The sequence below is a fragment of the Eleginops maclovinus genome, chromosome 3, assembly GCF_036324505.1.
Source record: "Eleginops maclovinus isolate JMC-PN-2008 ecotype Puerto Natales chromosome 3, JC_Emac_rtc_rv5, whole genome shotgun sequence".
Lineage (NCBI taxonomy): Eukaryota > Metazoa > Chordata > Actinopteri > Perciformes > Eleginopidae > Eleginops > Eleginops maclovinus.
In genome coordinates, this window is record NC_086351.1 from 1,298,236 (window position 1) to 1,315,434 (window position 17,199).

Sequence of the window (17,199 nt, forward strand, 5' to 3'; positions counted from 1 at the left end):
TTTTTCAAATACATTTATGTTATTCTGTTTGTACCCCTCATTAAGACATTGAAGTCACATTAAGATACTATATATATATATATATATAAAATAAGCATCTGACACGTGACTTTTTTCCTTTAATGTAAAAATAGATACTGTTTTCTTATTTGTACTAAAAAACAGATATTGTATTACAAAATAATCTATAGGACACAAAATCTAAATATTCCAAACAATACCTAGGCTTAGTTCCAACACATGAATAAGAAAACACACAAAATACATGATGGTGGGAAACAGATAGAAGCTGTATTATATTTCTCTTTATTCACAGCCTCACAGTCAGATAATCAGCAGCTATTTTACTGTTGCTGCCAATAAAACCATGCATTTCACACCATCCTGTTCTAGTTGGTGCTTAATTAACCTTTTATACTCACTTTAGAACGAGTGCAGAGATTTCTTGTGCAATACGACACGAGTACCATCGAGCACGCCTCTTACGAATTAACTGTGAGGCAGAATTGTTACCAATTAAGGTCCTTCACGCGCTGGAGTGAGAGTCGATAGCAGGAGCACTTTTTAAATGACACACTTGTTTTCAATTATATCGGGATGTGCAGCATTTAATATCAGTGCTGTTCGGAATAACTCTTACATGTAAAAAATGAATAATGGTGTTTTAAAAGAAACCTGATCTTTTAAAAGGCATTTTAATTCATGCTGTTATTTTAATTAACGGCACTTATGCTAATTGTGTAAATTGCCCAACATATACAGGTTAGCATCCGGCAGTTTCTATGTGCTGAGGACCCCTGCTATACATTTCTAACCTTAAACTTTAGGCTCCTCAACATTTCAGGGTTCACTGTAGGCCTCATAGTGTCCAAAAACAACACGTACAAATTAAAATCAGCAAACAATACTAGGCATACTTTGGATAACGACCTTTTGTGTTGAAAGCCTTATAAAAAATCCCTTAAAGATAATCAGGGTTAAAAATAACACCATTTCTTTTGACCAAGAGATGACACTAATGTTTGTTAATCACTGATTTGGTCATTAATGTTATTGTTATTTATTTTAATATCTAATATATATTCTAATATTCTGAAACCAGTTAACCAATCTTACGTATTTTCAGAATATAAAACACACTTTCATGTATTTGTTAAACTGTTATATTTGGTGTAGTGATCTGTATTTACATTTGTTTGATATTTAATGAAACAAATATATATTTTGGTACTTATTATTATTATTATTTCAGCCCCTTTATATATTTTTTTGTATTATTACCCCAAGACTATACTTATTACATTTCTCATTTGTTTATTTATTAATTCATTTCTATTTTTTTCATTTAGTATTTTATTTTATACATTTTTTAAAACTCATTTATCATGAAAAACAATGTAACTGAGGAGAGTTTTTCTACCCTTCCACTTGACCTAACTTAAATGTGAGTTCAATTCAAATATATATCTGTAATTGCCGTGGTGTGTTTTTCTTGCAGGTGCTCTGTTAGGAGATATGGGGAATTCAAATGGAGCGTGCCCGAGTCCTGTCCGTAAGTACACTTTCTCTCCCAGAATATTTTATGTGTAGCAACAGGCAGACATGTATGCATGACACACACGCACACCTGTTGACTTTTCGACAGCTGAGGGTCAGGCTGCTTGTAAACAGTCCGGAGGAACAGTTTCATGGTGTCAAAGGGAAACACGAGGAGAGCGTCTGAGAGGAGGAAGTCACATTTACATAAAGCTCTCTGAAGCTCCGCAGCTGCTCCGGTTGTTGTTTCCAAACTCACAAACCTGTATCTTAAAAGTATCTTAAAAGCGTGATAATATTCCTGACCCGGTGTGTGTCTGCCAGCTGGTGCAGGACAACAAATATCTGAGAGTGGGATCAGCAGAGTGCGCCTCCTCTGCCAACACACTCCAGATTCACTCTGACTAACATGAAGAACAAACGCTTCTGAAATCCAGACAAACAAGTTCAGTAATGTGAGAGTTTCTCTGTAGCCATGCTTTACTCCTCCCTCTCCACCCTCCCCCTTTCATCCTGTCTCCCTCAGCTGTTCCCACTCCTCTCTGTGGAATAATCCCCCCCCCCCCACCCCCCGTCCAACTGTCCCTTGTCTTGGCACCGGCCTCTCCTCAGAGGTGACTTTGAGGCAGGCCAGAGCTCCCCATTAAATCCCATTAGCACAGATACTGCAGTAATAGTACAGATACTGCAGTAATAGTACACATACAGCAGTATGTGTACTATTACTGCAATATGTGTACTATTACTGCAGTATGTTTAGTATTACTGCAGTAATAGTACACATACTGCAGTAATATGACATGTACTGCTGTAATAGTACACATTCTGCTGTAATAACACACACAATAGGACATGTACTGCAGTAATAGGACATATACTGCAGTAATAGTACACGTACTGCAGTAATAGTACACATACTGCAGTAATATGACATATACTGCAGTAATAGTACACATTCTGCTGTAATAAGACACACAATAGGACAGATACTGCAGTAATAGTACACATACTGCAGTAATAGGACACATACTGCAGTAATAGTACACATACTGCTGTAATAAGACACACAATAGGACAGCTACTGCAGTAATAGGACATGTACTGCAGTAATAGGACATATACTGCAGTAATAGTACACGTACTGCAGTAATAGTACACATACTGCAGTAATATGACATATACTGCAGTAATAGTACACATTCTGCTGTAATAAGACACACAATCGGACAGATACTGCAGTAATAGTACACATACTGCAGTAATAGTACACATACTGCAGTAATAGTACACATAATAGTACACATACTGCACTCATAGGACAGATACTGCAATAATAGTACACATGATAATATACCTAAATAATCTAGATCCACTTGATGACGTGTTGTCTCAGGGTCAGCTGGGCCAGAGGAAATCAGTACATGTTATATGAACTCTGCTCCAAAGCCAAGTCTCCATATGAAATATTGAGGAAGCGGCTCCTCTCTGAACTCTCTCACTGCTGCATCTCCCGAAGTGTTCGCCTCCTGTCTCCTTTCTTCCTCACCTTATTTCAAATCCTACTCCTCCTGTTGTCTTTCTTTTGTCTACGTCATTTCCTTTCCTCTCCTCCAGCTGTCTCCTCTCTTCCCTCCATCCTTACTTCCTTCTTCATTTCCTTCCCTCTCTTGTTCCCTTTCTTTCTTTCACATCCTTTTCCATCCTTAACTCTTCCTCTCCTCCAGCTCTCTGCTTTCTTTCCTCCATCTTTACTCTCTCTCCTCCTACATCCTTCATCCTTTCCACTTTCCTTTCGTTCTCCGTCTTCCCCTCCTCCTCCTCCTTCTCCTCCCCCTCCTCCTCCTCATCCTCCTTCTTGTCCTCTGTTGATCTGTCGTTCTCAGCTGTTGTCCGGGGACTCGGGGATCCGGGAATGTCACCATTGACGTCACCCGGCATTCCTCACATTCCCACGCCCGTCCTCGCGTAATAGGAGACATCACACACACACACACACACACACACACACACACACACACACACACACACACACACACACACACACACACACACACACTGCAGCAGCTAACACTCATACACACACACACAAACACACACACACACACACACACGCACACACACACACACACACACACACACACACACACTGCAGCAGCTAACACTCATACACAGAGCGCAAGAGCACATGTAAAGTGAAAACAGAAAACTACTTACCAACATAAAGAGACATCAGCATGTGGGAATGACTCACACTCAGAATAGGACACACACACACACACACACACACACACACACACACACACACACACACACACACACACACACACACACACACACACACACACACACTCTCTAATGCAAAGTGAAGACTGTCTTTAATTTTCTCTCTTTTTAGATGTTAATTTGTTTGATTTAATTATTTTCTCGTTTTAGAAACTCCCTCTGGAGGGAACACAGGGATTTTAGCCTCTGCAGACCATTTACATGCACTAAAACATCAGCAACACCAGAAACCATGAGACCGTACTGAGGAACCTGGCCCTTCAAGATTAATTTGTTGCATATTGTCACATTTTTGTGTCCTGATATATTATTCCACAATTTATCGTTTCTCCCCTCAAACACTCAAACAGGAATGCCTCTGGGGTCCAGTAAGAGTGACTCCATTGGACACAAACACACAGAAATGCATGAGAAAGTTGTGTCTATGAATTCCTGCTAAGACATTACTAGGTACAACACACACACACACACACACACACACACACACACACACACACACACACACACACACACACACACACACACACACACACACATACACACACACACACACACACACACATATATTATATTTCTCCTCTTCCTCACGCACTTCCTCCTTTTTCACTGTTTCTCCTCCTTGCCGCCTTTCCCACCCCACACTGAGTTGTGTTAGGGGCTGTGTGTGTGTGTGTGTGTGTGTGTGTGTGTGTGTGTGTGTGTGTGTGTGTGTGTGTGTGTGTGTGTGTGTGTGTGTGTGTGTGTGTGTGTGTGTGTGTGTGTGTGTGTGTGTGTGTGTGTGTGTGTTACGGAGATGAAGCAGTCACATGCCACTGTGGTCTGGAGGCGGCGTCATGGAGGAACCGCTATCTGCTGCTATCACACACACGCACCCTGACTCCTATGATTGTGTGTGTGTGTGTGTGTGTGTGTGTGTGTGTGAGGGCTGGGAAAGTCCCCGCTATTCCTCTCTCTCTCTCTCTGCATGCTTTTAGTGTTTAGGTGGAGCTGTTATTTAGGACCTCAGTAGCACGAACAGGCTGCTGTCTGCTGGAGTCTCGTTGGCATGACTATTTTTTGGGGTATTTCTTTAAACAGTTTGATTGAAAACTCAATTAGCAAAAACATGACACTTCAATACGAGTCATTTTTGGTGAAAGACCTAATTTTAAAAATATATTTCATCTCCCAAGATAAAAATTTAACTAAGAACGATTGTACACACACACACACACACACACACACACACACACACACACACACACACACACACACACACACACACACACACACACACACACACACACACACACACACACACACAGAGGTGTTTACGTGCTTTTTAAGTGTGTCATGAATCAGGTTTTTGTTGTCTTCTTTATGAGTGATTGTTGTTGTTGTTGTTGCTGAACTGCAGTTGATGGAATGCGGCCCGTGTGAAAGCAGGGTGTGTTCAACAGAGGTGACGTTCTGTCGTGTTGCAGGAATACAGCCGTGAGAAAGTGAAGAGAGAGAGCGACAGAGCCAGAGTTCTGTAGGGATGAAGCTACTCTATGATGTTACATTAAAGCAGATTCTCATGAAGTCAGAAAAAGTAGTATTTTTTCCAGCAGACCGAATGTTTGCCTGCTCTACACTGTGGTAGCTTTGTTTATATTCATGTGGATTAATCCGCCGCTGAAAATAGTCCCTGGCAAATGTGCTACTACCTCCTCTTTGTTTGACTGAATAAATACTGATATTTTCTAACCAGTATAACCACCACTGTTTTTATTGAAAAGTATTTGTTTATTTGCTGCACACTGTTTCCATAAAATCAAAGTACAAAGTGCCTTTTCTATGACCTAACTCTCAGGGGAAAATATGTGTTAATATCATTCTGGATGATGATTGTGGAGCTGCATAATGTCCCGGCCTACAAATCATATTCTCCTGAATTAAAAACATGTCTTTGATCAGTAAAGCTCGTTTTAAAAAGTGACATCATGGTCATTTGAAATACATCTGTCAATGATAATGCATCCCTCCAGTATTGTAAATCATATCCAAATTGCAATATCAGTCAAAAATAATCACACATTGTGCAGCCCTAGACACACACACACACACACACACACACACACACACACACACACACACACACACACACACACACACACACACACACACACACACACACACACACACACTAAATGTCTCCTCTCTCTCTCTCCAGCTAACGGCTACATCAGCGCCAGGGCCTCCCCGGGCCTCCTCTCCGTATCCAACGGCAACAGCCTGGGGAAAGTAGTCCCGGCCAAGTCTCCGCCTCCGCCCAGCCCTCAGATGGTGAACAGCCGCAAGCCGGACCTGAGGGTCATCACTTCGCAGAGCGGCAAGAGCCTCATGCAGCTGGTGAGCAGAGCAAACACGGGGCCAAACTCACAGGGGAAAGCTTTTACATAATAAGAGTATAAGAGGGTTCTCGTGTTCTTATCCTGAACCTTTTACACGTCCTGAGGAAACCAGTGGTTCATTAGCGGCTTTGATTTCCTGAGATTTCATCATTAGCATAATCAATGGACCCGTACGAGGTGACCTGCTGTGGGCAAGTTCAATTAAAAGACTCGGTGAAAGCTGCTGAATGCCGCCGAGGAAATGAGCAGTGCAAACGTAGTTGCATTTACAGGAAAACAATTAAAAATGTTACTGCAAATGTCACCGCTGTGTCATCACAAAGCTGCACCGTGACAGGAATAAACACTGCGTGAAGTCAGACCCTAAAAAAAGGTTTCGCTAAAGCAGAGACGGAAATAAACTCCGTGTTACACCGACGAGTGCAACGGAGGAGTTCCCCTGAAGAGCAACCTGCATTTAGACCCCGAGGCAGAACATGACCTGGCAAAATAAATCAGATTTCTGCAACAAAAGTACGGAGCAAACACGCAAGAACATCCCAAAACATTTCCATTAGGAGAAACAATCTGCAGCTTCAGAAACGATGCAACAGAAATGTTCCAAAACTCAGCAGCTCTTCAACACCTGCAGCATCTAGAGAACATTCAGCAGAGGAGACATGAGCAGTTTACTAAAAGCTGCAGAAACCAAACGCTGCAAGAAGCTCCAACACAACGGAGACCAGGGGACACTAAAGAGAGACGCACACAGCTGGAGACCAGGGGACACTAAAGAGAGACGCACATAGCTGGAGACCAGGGGACACTAAAGAGAGACGCACACAGCTGGAGACCAGGGGACATTAAAGAGAGACGCACACAGCTGAAGACCAGGGGACACTAAAGAGAGACGCACACAGCTGGAGACCAGGGGACAGTAAAGAGAGACGCACACAGCTGGAGACCAGGGGACACTAAAGAGAGTTGCACACAGCTGGAGACCAGGGGACAATAAAGAGAGACGCATACAGCTGGAGACCAGGGGACACTAAAGAGAGACGCACACAGCTGGAGACCAGGGGACATTAAAGAGAGACGCACACAGCTGGAGACCAGGGGACACTAAAGAGATACGCACACAGCCGGAGACCAGGGGACACTAAAGAGAGACGCACACAGCTGGAGACCAGGGGACACTAAAGAGAGACGCACACAGCCCGAGACCAGGGGACACTAAAGAGAGACGCACACAGCTGAAGACCAGGGGACACTAAAGAGAGACGCACACAGCTGGAGACCAGGGGACACTAAAGAGAGACGAACACAGCTGGAGACCAGGGGACACTAGAGAGACGCACACAGCTGGCTCCAGGGCGGTTAAGGGTCAAAGAGCTGAGACAGGGCCTGTGTTAGAGAAACCACTCTGGAAAGGTACATAGATGACCTATTACAAACAGTGCACACTTATAGAGTCCCCTGGAACAGAACTAAGTGTATGAGCTCTGCAGCTGATCTTCGGTTGACCCTTAAAGAGTATTCACACGCTGAGCCAAATCTTTCGCACAAGCTGAGACAGTGCGTGAGTTACTCCTTCATGGAGACGTTGGACACTAAAGCATTGTTCGAAAGCTGGAGACGGGCCAAAATGAGAAAGTGGTGCCGGTGCTCCGGCTTTCACCGCTGTCGACCACGACAAAGGACACACGTGATCAGACACAGAATCATCTCAGTAGAGACCAGAGATACTAATGCCAAGCTAATCCACCTGCAGGTACAAACATAAAAACACACATATCTCAGACACATTGAGGACAATCAAAGAGCATGACGTAATCTACCAGCAGTCGGGACACTAAAGAGAGACGCACACAGCTGAAGACCAGGGGACACTAAAGAGAGACGCACACAGCTGGAGACCAGGGGACACTAAAGAGAGACGACACACACAGCTGGAGACCAGGAGACACTAAAGAGAGACGCACACAGCTGGAGACCAGGGGACACTAAAGAGAGACGCACACAGCTGGAGACCAGGGGACCCTAAAGAGAGACGCACACAGCTGGCTCCAGAGTGCTGGGTTCAGGGTCATAGAGCTGGACAGCTGTCTCTGTTGTTGGAAACTCTCCTGAAATGTACATTTTTGATGACCTATTTAAACAACGTGCATCACTTTTTAGAGTCCCCTGGAAACAGATCAGTTGTATTTGAGCTTCTTGCAGCATTTCTTCTTTTCCTCTTAAGCGTTTTTATTCACCGCTGCAAATCTTTCCTCAAGCTGCTGAATGTTGCGTGAGTTTCTTCCTTCAGATGTGTGTTTGGAACATTTGCATTGTTTCTGAAGCTGCCGAGCGTTTCTCCAAATGGAAATGTGGTTTGCGCGTTTGCACCTTTGCACCTTTCGACCACCGTACAAAGGAACACGTATTTAAATGCACTCATCTCAAGTAGAGAAGAGATTATTTATGCCAAGCTAATTTCCACCTGCAGGTACAAACATAATCATCAACATCACATATCTCAGACTACCAATTATTAGACAGATCAAAGCATGCATCGACGTAGATCTACCAGCAGTCAGTACAACTATAATACAACTCGATTGTTCATATTTTAGTTTGCAGTTGGTAGTAGGAAGGTAACGGTCCTCTGTGTTTTACTCCCCCCTCCTCCCCCCCCCCGTGCAGACAGAGGAAGAGCTGGAGTTGGTGAGTGAGGTGAAGACCCTTTCAAAATTTTAGCCTGGTGGATGTGGAGTGATCTCACCGAGCATGAGTGTGACACCAGCCCGAGCATGCACCTCCGTTAGCGTTGAAGAGAGTAGAAGAAGAGAGCGCAGAGCAGCGGAAACACCGTGAACCAATCAGCTGCTTGCACCGGTTCCTGCAGGGTTCAGGGCTCAATACACACCGGGGCCTCTTACAGTCCCACCGCAGCGACACACTCGAGTTAAGTCTCAATCAGGACGGCTTGACACTTGAATCCAAAACAAATGAACTTTCAAGTTTACCCGGTGACATCCCAGAACAATACTGGATAACAAGAGAGGCGGACCGCATCAGAATCAGGAGTACTTGATCTATCCCTGGGGGAGTTGAGTTTTCTGAGAGTTATTTAGAAGGAAATGAATTAAAAGAACACAGAGGGAACATTAAGGGAAAAATGAAGGGAACACTGAGGGAACATTAAGGGAACACTGAGGGAACTTTAAGGGAACACTGAGGGAACTTTAACAGACCATTGAGGGAACTTTAAGGGAACATTGAGGGAACTTTAAGGGAACACTGAGGGAACTTTAAGGGAACCTTGAGGAACATTGAGGGAACTTTAAGGGAACCTTGAGGAACATTGAGGGAACATTGAGGGAACTTTAAGGGAACATTGAGGGAACATTGAGGGAACTTTAAGGGGACATTGAGGGAACTTTAAGGGAACATCAGAAAACACTGAAGGAGATTGAGGGAACATCACGAGAACATTAAAGGAACATTAAGGGAAAATTGCAAGAAAATGTAAGGAACATTGAGGGAACTTTAAGGGAACCTTGAGGAACATTGAGGGAACTTTAAGGGAACCTTGAGGAACATTGAGGGAACTTTAAGGGAACCTTGAGGAACATTGAGGGAACTTTAAGGGAACCTTGAGGAACATTGAGGGAACTTTAAGGGAACCTTGAGGAACATTAAGGGAACTTTAAGGGAACCTTGAGGGAACATTGAGGGAGCCGGAGTGACCGGCTGACTGTGTGTGCAGTCTGCTCAGCATGTGCATGTTTGGTTTATCTGAGTGCTGATGCTCAGAGGATCACAGTGAGGAAACATCACAAGCTAGAACACACACACACACACACGCACACACACACACACACACACACACACACACACACACACACACACACACACACACACACACACACACACACACACACACACACATGCCCACATGTATTCGTGCATATTTCTCCGCATAAATACACACCTAAAAATCAAACACCTTTCACCGTGTTTGCATTCCTCACATACCTTCTTTTCACACATTGACACACACATAAGTTTTCAACACACACACACACACACGTTCGTCGATGCATGCATTCCTGTCGGCATGATTCCCGTGCACGGCGATGGCTCTCATCACACCTTCCTCCGTGACGCTACATGTAACACCAGCGCCCCAGCCCTGGCGACAGCGTTGCCGTGCCAACGACACCTCGAGATGCGAGACACTTGTCATCTTTGCACGCAGATGTTAAAGTGTCGGCGGAAAAGTTAAACGCCTCGGGAAGGAACGGAGGTGCTTGTGTTTCCTCGCAGGGGTGCAAAAAGTCATCCACTCCCCTGCGCATTTATCACGGCTCTGCTACTTTGATTTGAACATATTTGTCTGTATTTAATCTGCCAATAAAACCCCAAACTGAGGAGTAAACGTTCATTAGAGTTGCTGCACTCAGCTCGGTAGAGCAAAGGCTAATGCGTTTGTTTTCCATTTGGACTTGAAGCGGAACAAGCTGTGATTTAGGTGAAATATTTCAGTAGTAATAGGGTTATTAAATAGTTCCCAGTAACATTACAACATCTCTGCAGCCACTCTGCTGTACAGTGGGAAGCACATGCTAACCATTATCCTTATTACTGTTCAAAATGGATGATGTCATGTACTGCTGCAATGGGGCCATATAAGGAGAAAAAGACCATGTGAAACCGGACCACCGTCATCTGGATGCAGAGACCCAAGAACGGACAGTTTAGTTGTCCTCATAGCATCCTATGTCGGAGTACTAATGTCCACAATTACAACATTCCTACTCTTTTTAAAGGGGCCCTATTTTACTCTGTTTCCGGTTCATATCAGTATGTAGCGTCTCTACTTTAAAGAGTCCTCTCCTGCTGATGTTCAGGTGTATATCAGTATGTAGAGTCTCTACGGTGTATATCAGTATGTAGCATCTCTACTTTAAAGAGTCCTCTCCTGCTGATGTTCAGTTGTATATCAGTATGTAGCGTCTCTACTTTAAAGAGTCCTCTCCTGCTGATGTTCAGGTGTATATCAGTATGTAGTGTCTCTACTTTAAAGAGTCCTCTCCTGCTGATGTTCAGGTGTATATCAGTATGTAGTGTCTCTACTTTAAAGAGTCCTCTCCTGCTGATGTTCAGGTGTATATCAGTATGTAGAGTCTCTACTTTAAAGAGTCCTCTCCTGCTGATGTTCAGGTGTATATCAGTATGTAGAGTCTCTACTTTAAAGAGTCCTCTCCTGCTGATGTTCAGGTGTATATCAGTATGTAGAGTCTCTACTTTAAAGAGTCCTCTCCTGCTGATGTTCAGTTGTATATCAGTATGTAGAGTCTCTACTTTAAAGAGTCCTCTCCTGCTGATGTTCAGGTGTATATCAGTATGTAGTGTCTCTACTTTAAAGAGTCCTCTCCTGCTGATGTTCAGGTGTATATCAGTATGTAGTGTCTCTACTTTAAAGAGTCCTCTCCTGCTGATGTTCAGGTGTATATCAGTATGTAGTGTCTCTACTTTAAAGAGTCCTCTCCTGCTGATGTTCAGGTGTATATCAGTATGTAGTGTCTCTTTATGTTTCTCATACTGTCTGTGCTGCAGCACCTCTTTTAACCCTCTGTCTGAAACCAGAGCCCAATATGCTCTGATTGGTTAGCTGGCCAGCTCTGTTGTGATTGATTAAGCACTTAGAGATGTCCCACCTCCTTAACCTGTCATGTACAAAAATCTCCCTTTAGCTGGAGACCCCCCATGAATCCTTCCTCCAACCCACCTAAAAGTCCCTAGATCCCACTTCCTGTGTCTCATTTTCCTCCCTCCATCTCTATGTCTTCCCAGAATGCTCAGCGGCTAGGCGGCTCCCAGTCACTCACCACACCTGTGGTCTCCGTGGCAACACCCAGTCTCCTCGCGCCCTTCTCCGGCATGCAGACGGCCTACAACCCGGGTAAGACAGCGAACGCAGCACAAACTAAATCAGGACAGGAAACTGAACTACTAACTTTCTTATTCAAATCAATGTTTGGGCCATTCAGTCGTTAATAGCTTGTAATGTTTCCAGAGCTGGGAACTAACTCAGTACAATTACTCACGCACATTTTTGAGGTACTTGTACTTTGCTTGAGTATCTCCATCTTATGCGACTTTGTACTTTTACTCGTCTACATGTATGTAATCCCTTTAGTTGCTAGGCAGATTTGGATCTGCAGTATACAAAGCCATTCAAACTAGCTGCACCTTTACCAGCTCTGAGAACACTTTAATGATCAATCATTATAAAACATATCAGAGATATTATTCTGAAATGGACCAATCAGACAATGACTACTTTTACTGTCACTACTTTAAGTACATTTAGAGGAGAGTACTTTCTACTTTCACTGGAGGAACATTTAGAATACTTTCACTGTGACAGAGTATTCCTACACTCTGGTACTTCTACTTTACTCAAGTACAAGACCTGAGTACTTCAACTTACTCAAGTACAAGACCTGAGTACTTCTACTTTACTCAAGTACAAGACCTGAGTACTTCTACTTTACTCAAGTACAAGACCTGAGTACTTCTACTTTACTCAAGTACAAGATCTGAGTACTTCTACTTTACTCAAGTACAAGACCTGAGTACTTCTACTTTACTCAAGTACAAGATCTGAGTACTTCTACTTTACTCAAGTACAAGACCTGAGTACTTCTACTTTTACTCAAGTACAAGACCTGAGTACTTCTACTTTACTCAAGTACAAGATCTGAGTACTTCTACTTTACTCAAGTACAAGATCTGAGTACTTCTACTTTACTCAAGTACAAGACCTGAGTACTTCTACTTTTACTCAGTACAGGTTTATCTTATTTTACAAACCTTCACGACCACCAGGACCGAGTTAGGGAAACCTGAAGCAGAGTCAAAGATACATTCTGCTTTGTGTCGTCAAATATCTTCAAGTGCCACGTGAAGAAATACTTGAAACCCTTTGCAGTGCGACGCCACAAACCCCCATGAATATTCACTTTGTTCATTGTGTGCGAGCTTCTGGAACACTTCCACTTCAAAGGTCTCCATTAATATGGATTAGCTCTGATTAATATTGATGCTCCAGAAACTTGTGTGATGTAAAACAATCCCCCTCAACCCTCCTCCTCCTCACCCGTCCTCTCTCTTCCTCCCTTTATCTCAGAGTACCAGCTGACGAGCGCAGATCTCACCGCGCTGCAGACATTCACACCGCCCATGGCTGCCTGGCAACAGCAACCAGCAGTCTCCCAGCAACAGCAGCAGCAGCAGCAGCAACAGCAGCAACAGTCAGGGCAGATCAGCCTGGCGTCGCTCAGTAACTTGGTGTAAGCCGCTTTTTCTTTATTTACCAAACTCATTCGATGCTTTTCATGACCTTTTCGTCTTTCAAATCCCACCAGTAGACTTTTTATCAGCTGCAACTTAAAGCTAACTAAGTACATTTACCTTAGCACTGAACACGAGTCTGATTTATTTCCACTTTATGCTTCGTTACTCTCCACGATGCGGTGGCCTACAGGTGCAAACGCACGGCCCAAAACATTTCTCTTAGGAGAAGCTCGCTGCACTTTCAAAAACGATGCGAATGAGGAAACACATTCAACAACTTGTCATAGCAGAGTTTACTCAAACCAGGGGACACTAAAAAGTGAGGCACACAGCTGGGAGAGGAGCGCTTGGTGACATCAGGATTACAAAGTTGGTTTTATGGATTAGAATACCTGAGAAGACATTCAATTTATCTCCACCACCAACGCTACAGACCTGCAAAATGAAAAGCATGCACACATTATAACTTGTGTTGGGAGGGTTACTCTGAAAAATGAATCCATTACAATAAGAATTTACCTGCAAAAATGCGATATCAGTAACCTAGTCTGAGTATCAACAATAACAGTAATGTAATCTGATTACTTTCTAAGTAAAACTAGATACAAATAAGGTGTTTTTTAGGTGTGTTATGTAAGACAACATGACAGTAGAACCTCAGAAGAGAAGAAACTATCAATGTATTATTTTAAAATGTAATATTGCATCCTGCTAGTAATACCCCATTTTTAAATGAAGCAGTGATCTCATTCAGTATCCGATTACTTAATCCAGTTACATCTAATCCATTACTCTGCCTGGTTATAATCCCATAATGTGTCGCATATTACTCCAAAAATGGCCATTCTTCACAAAAAGTACTTTAATTTATGGTAGTACAAATAGATTTGGATGTAAATCCCCTGAATGCAGGACAGAATATTTCTCCGCTCTGGTTTTACTCCTCTAAATGAATCAGAAGTGCTTCTCCCACCTCTGACTCAGACACACGAAACATTTGAAGCACCTCTCCTGTACGGAGCTGCAGCATCACCCCAGCTGTGTTTGATTCATCTTAGCGGTGACCTAGATACTCCCCCCCCCCCCCAACCACCACCTCCCCACCTCGCCTCCCATCCACCCACTCACCCCCGCTCAGCTTCCACTCCCACTGGGGTCCCTCTCTCATTTAGCTCCTGGTAGCTAGTCTGCCGGCAACACACGACACACACAGGATTTTAAACGCGTCTCTAATCTTATTTTTGGTTCTAAAGTTACTTCAGAGAACAAGTCCTTAAGTCAGTCAGGTGTTTATGTTATTGTTTACAGGCCGGTGGGACCAGCCATCATCCACCGTTAACTTAGCCCTTGTCAGGACCATGTGTCGTAGCATTTTAGCCACTAGTTCTAAGTTTGTGTTGGCCATCTGGCTGTGCTAGGCTAACCTGTGGAAGGGAGCAGCTTGTAACTGCCTCTTGTTTTGTCCTCCCTCCCTCCTTTTTCTCCACAGCATGTGGGGTGCAGAGAAACAGAATGCAGAGATGGTTAACTGCATCTCCAATTTTGCTGCTAACCTGAGGTGAATGACATGATAGCATCTCGTGCTAAGCGGCTCTGCTATGCCTGTTTATCTGTAAAGTTATACTCACAGGCTCGTTTAGGAGCCAAATAACCCAAAGAAATCACAGAACCTTCTGTCCTTTCCATCTGTGTGTTACGTGTTGATACTTTGCTGTCTGTACTTCATCGCTCCTTCAGTTTAAGAGGCAGTTTACCCGTGTGGTTTTAAGGGTGTTCGTACACCAAGCTCTGAGATCTGAAGCTCTTTGGAAGTGTCACGAACAAAGAGGAAGACGCTGCAGTGTGACGGCAGCGGTGCCTCGCTCTGAAAGGCGTCTCCTGATGCTGCGCTCAGGACCAAACCCGTCCCAGTGCTCTTCTGTACGCACCACAGTGCATTAACATTTTACTTGGCAGCCATTTAGCTGTCACTGTCAGCTGGCAGTCTTCATAGACTCCAACTCCTCCGACACAGCAGCACTACTAGAAAGAATAATTTAGACGTTGCTTCGCTGTCAAAGCCGCTTATTTAGATGAACATAAAATGAAATGAAGGCTGGAATAAGATGGAGTTTGATAATCAGTTAATAGTCTGTAACGCTTTTGGGTCATTTTTGTTTGCTACACACTCTGAAATGATCATTGAAAGAAGCAGCTGCATAAAATGGTCCAGAAAATGCTGTAAAATTCAGAATTGCCGACGTCCTGTTGGGTTTACGGTCTCGTTCCAATATACTTTTCTTGTCGTCTCCACGTGATGCATACACCCACCAAGTTTCATACATGTGGGACAACAAAGGGGTTGGGGTTTAGGTGCAAGAACCCTAAGAAAATTGCATCTTAAAAAAAAATGTTTGGGTCCTCAAAAAAAAAAAATCCTACAATTTAAGTAAGATCCTCCGACGTGTCGGTGCATGAAGTCAATTTGAGAGACTGTATGGCTGCAGCTGCTCACAGTCTCTACCACACACACAGAAATGAAGATAACAGAAGTGTATTTAACAACTGACACTTGAAGTAATGCGATCTGTCAGCGGGGAGACTGTTGTGTGTTTCTCCGTTTGACAAGCTGAAAATTGTCCATGAAAATATGATAATAGGTTGTTTGTTGTTGTATACAGCAGCTGTGGCTCCCGGGGGGATTGTGTGTCTTTGAGAAAGCAGGATATAGTCAGCGCCTCTCATCGCCCTGTTTTTACAAATGCAGGTCCAGATTGCATTAAATTATTCAGCGGGAAGATCCGGTAAAACACTCAGGAAATGAAGAAGGAGCCAGTGATCATTCTCAAGAGAAGTAGCTGCTTCTATTTGCTAGCGCTCCACCATATTATACGTGATAGGCTAAGGGGCAGGACATCTCTAAGCGTTTGACAAATCACAACAGAGCCGGCCAGCTAACCAATCATAGCAGACTGGGCTCTGGTTTCAGACGGAGGGTGAAAAGAGGAGCTGCAGCACAGGCAGTCTTAACATTAAAGCATGCAGACATGTCCCAGTAGAGACACTAAATACTGATATGAACCCGAAAAGGAGCATAAAGGGTATTAAGTAATAAGTGTATCTGTTGTGTTCTTTAAGACATTTGGATCCCTAATCCTGACTTTACTGAGCAAGCAGGGATTTAAAGCGCGCTCCGGTTTGACAGTAGAATAAACACGAGGCAGGTTTATCCGTCTGTGTGTGCATCACGGGGTCTGTCACGGTGTCTGTCACTGAAAAACAAGCGAGCGTTGCTTCCCCAGCACAGCAAACTGTCCTCTCCTGCAGCCTGTCTCTGATTTCATCTCAAACAAGCTCTGTCCGATCAAACAGCGGATGCCGGTTTGGCCGCCTTCGCTGTCGTTCACACTTAAACTCGCTCCACCAGGAAATCATTCCTGTCATCTCGCCCCCCACCTCCTTTATTTAATCATTCCTCTTCCTGTACTTCCTGCTTATTTCCTGCTCCCGGGTTTAATCTGGCGTACACCTGTTGACTCCCTTTCACTCCCCCAATCTAAATGTTAATACCACGGCTGCCACCTCCCTCCCTGCAGAGCCTCTCTTATTTGGCTTGTTTGCCTGTTTGTATGGAATCGCTCTCCGGATGCCATTTCTTGTTTGTTTGCTCTCTGCGTGGGTCAGCAGACCGGGCTTCCGG

The 17,199-nt window shown here is 43.8% G+C and overlaps 1 protein-coding gene across 9 annotated transcripts in view; it reads left to right on the top strand.

Moving 5' to 3' along the window:
* mef2d (myocyte enhancer factor 2d) overlaps positions 1 to 17,199 on the top strand; it is a 106,382-nt gene that overhangs the window by 76,807 nt on the left and 12,376 nt on the right. For 4 of the 9 annotated variants that reach the window (XM_063880073.1, XM_063880071.1, XM_063880076.1 and 1 more), the window contains exons 6-11: positions 1,499 to 1,552; positions 6,014 to 6,192; positions 8,859 to 8,888; positions 12,015 to 12,123; positions 13,354 to 13,516; positions 15,010 to 15,078. In XM_063880073.1, the coding sequence (XP_063736143.1) occupies positions 1,499 to 1,552; positions 6,014 to 6,192; positions 8,859 to 8,888; positions 12,015 to 12,123; positions 13,354 to 13,516; positions 15,010 to 15,078 (604 nt within the window). The remainder of the gene's footprint in view (positions 1 to 1,498; positions 1,553 to 6,013; positions 6,193 to 8,858; positions 8,889 to 12,014; positions 12,124 to 13,353; positions 13,517 to 15,009; positions 15,079 to 17,199) is intronic. The other 5 variants (XM_063880078.1, XM_063880077.1, XM_063880074.1 and 2 more) reach the window with 4 other exon arrangements.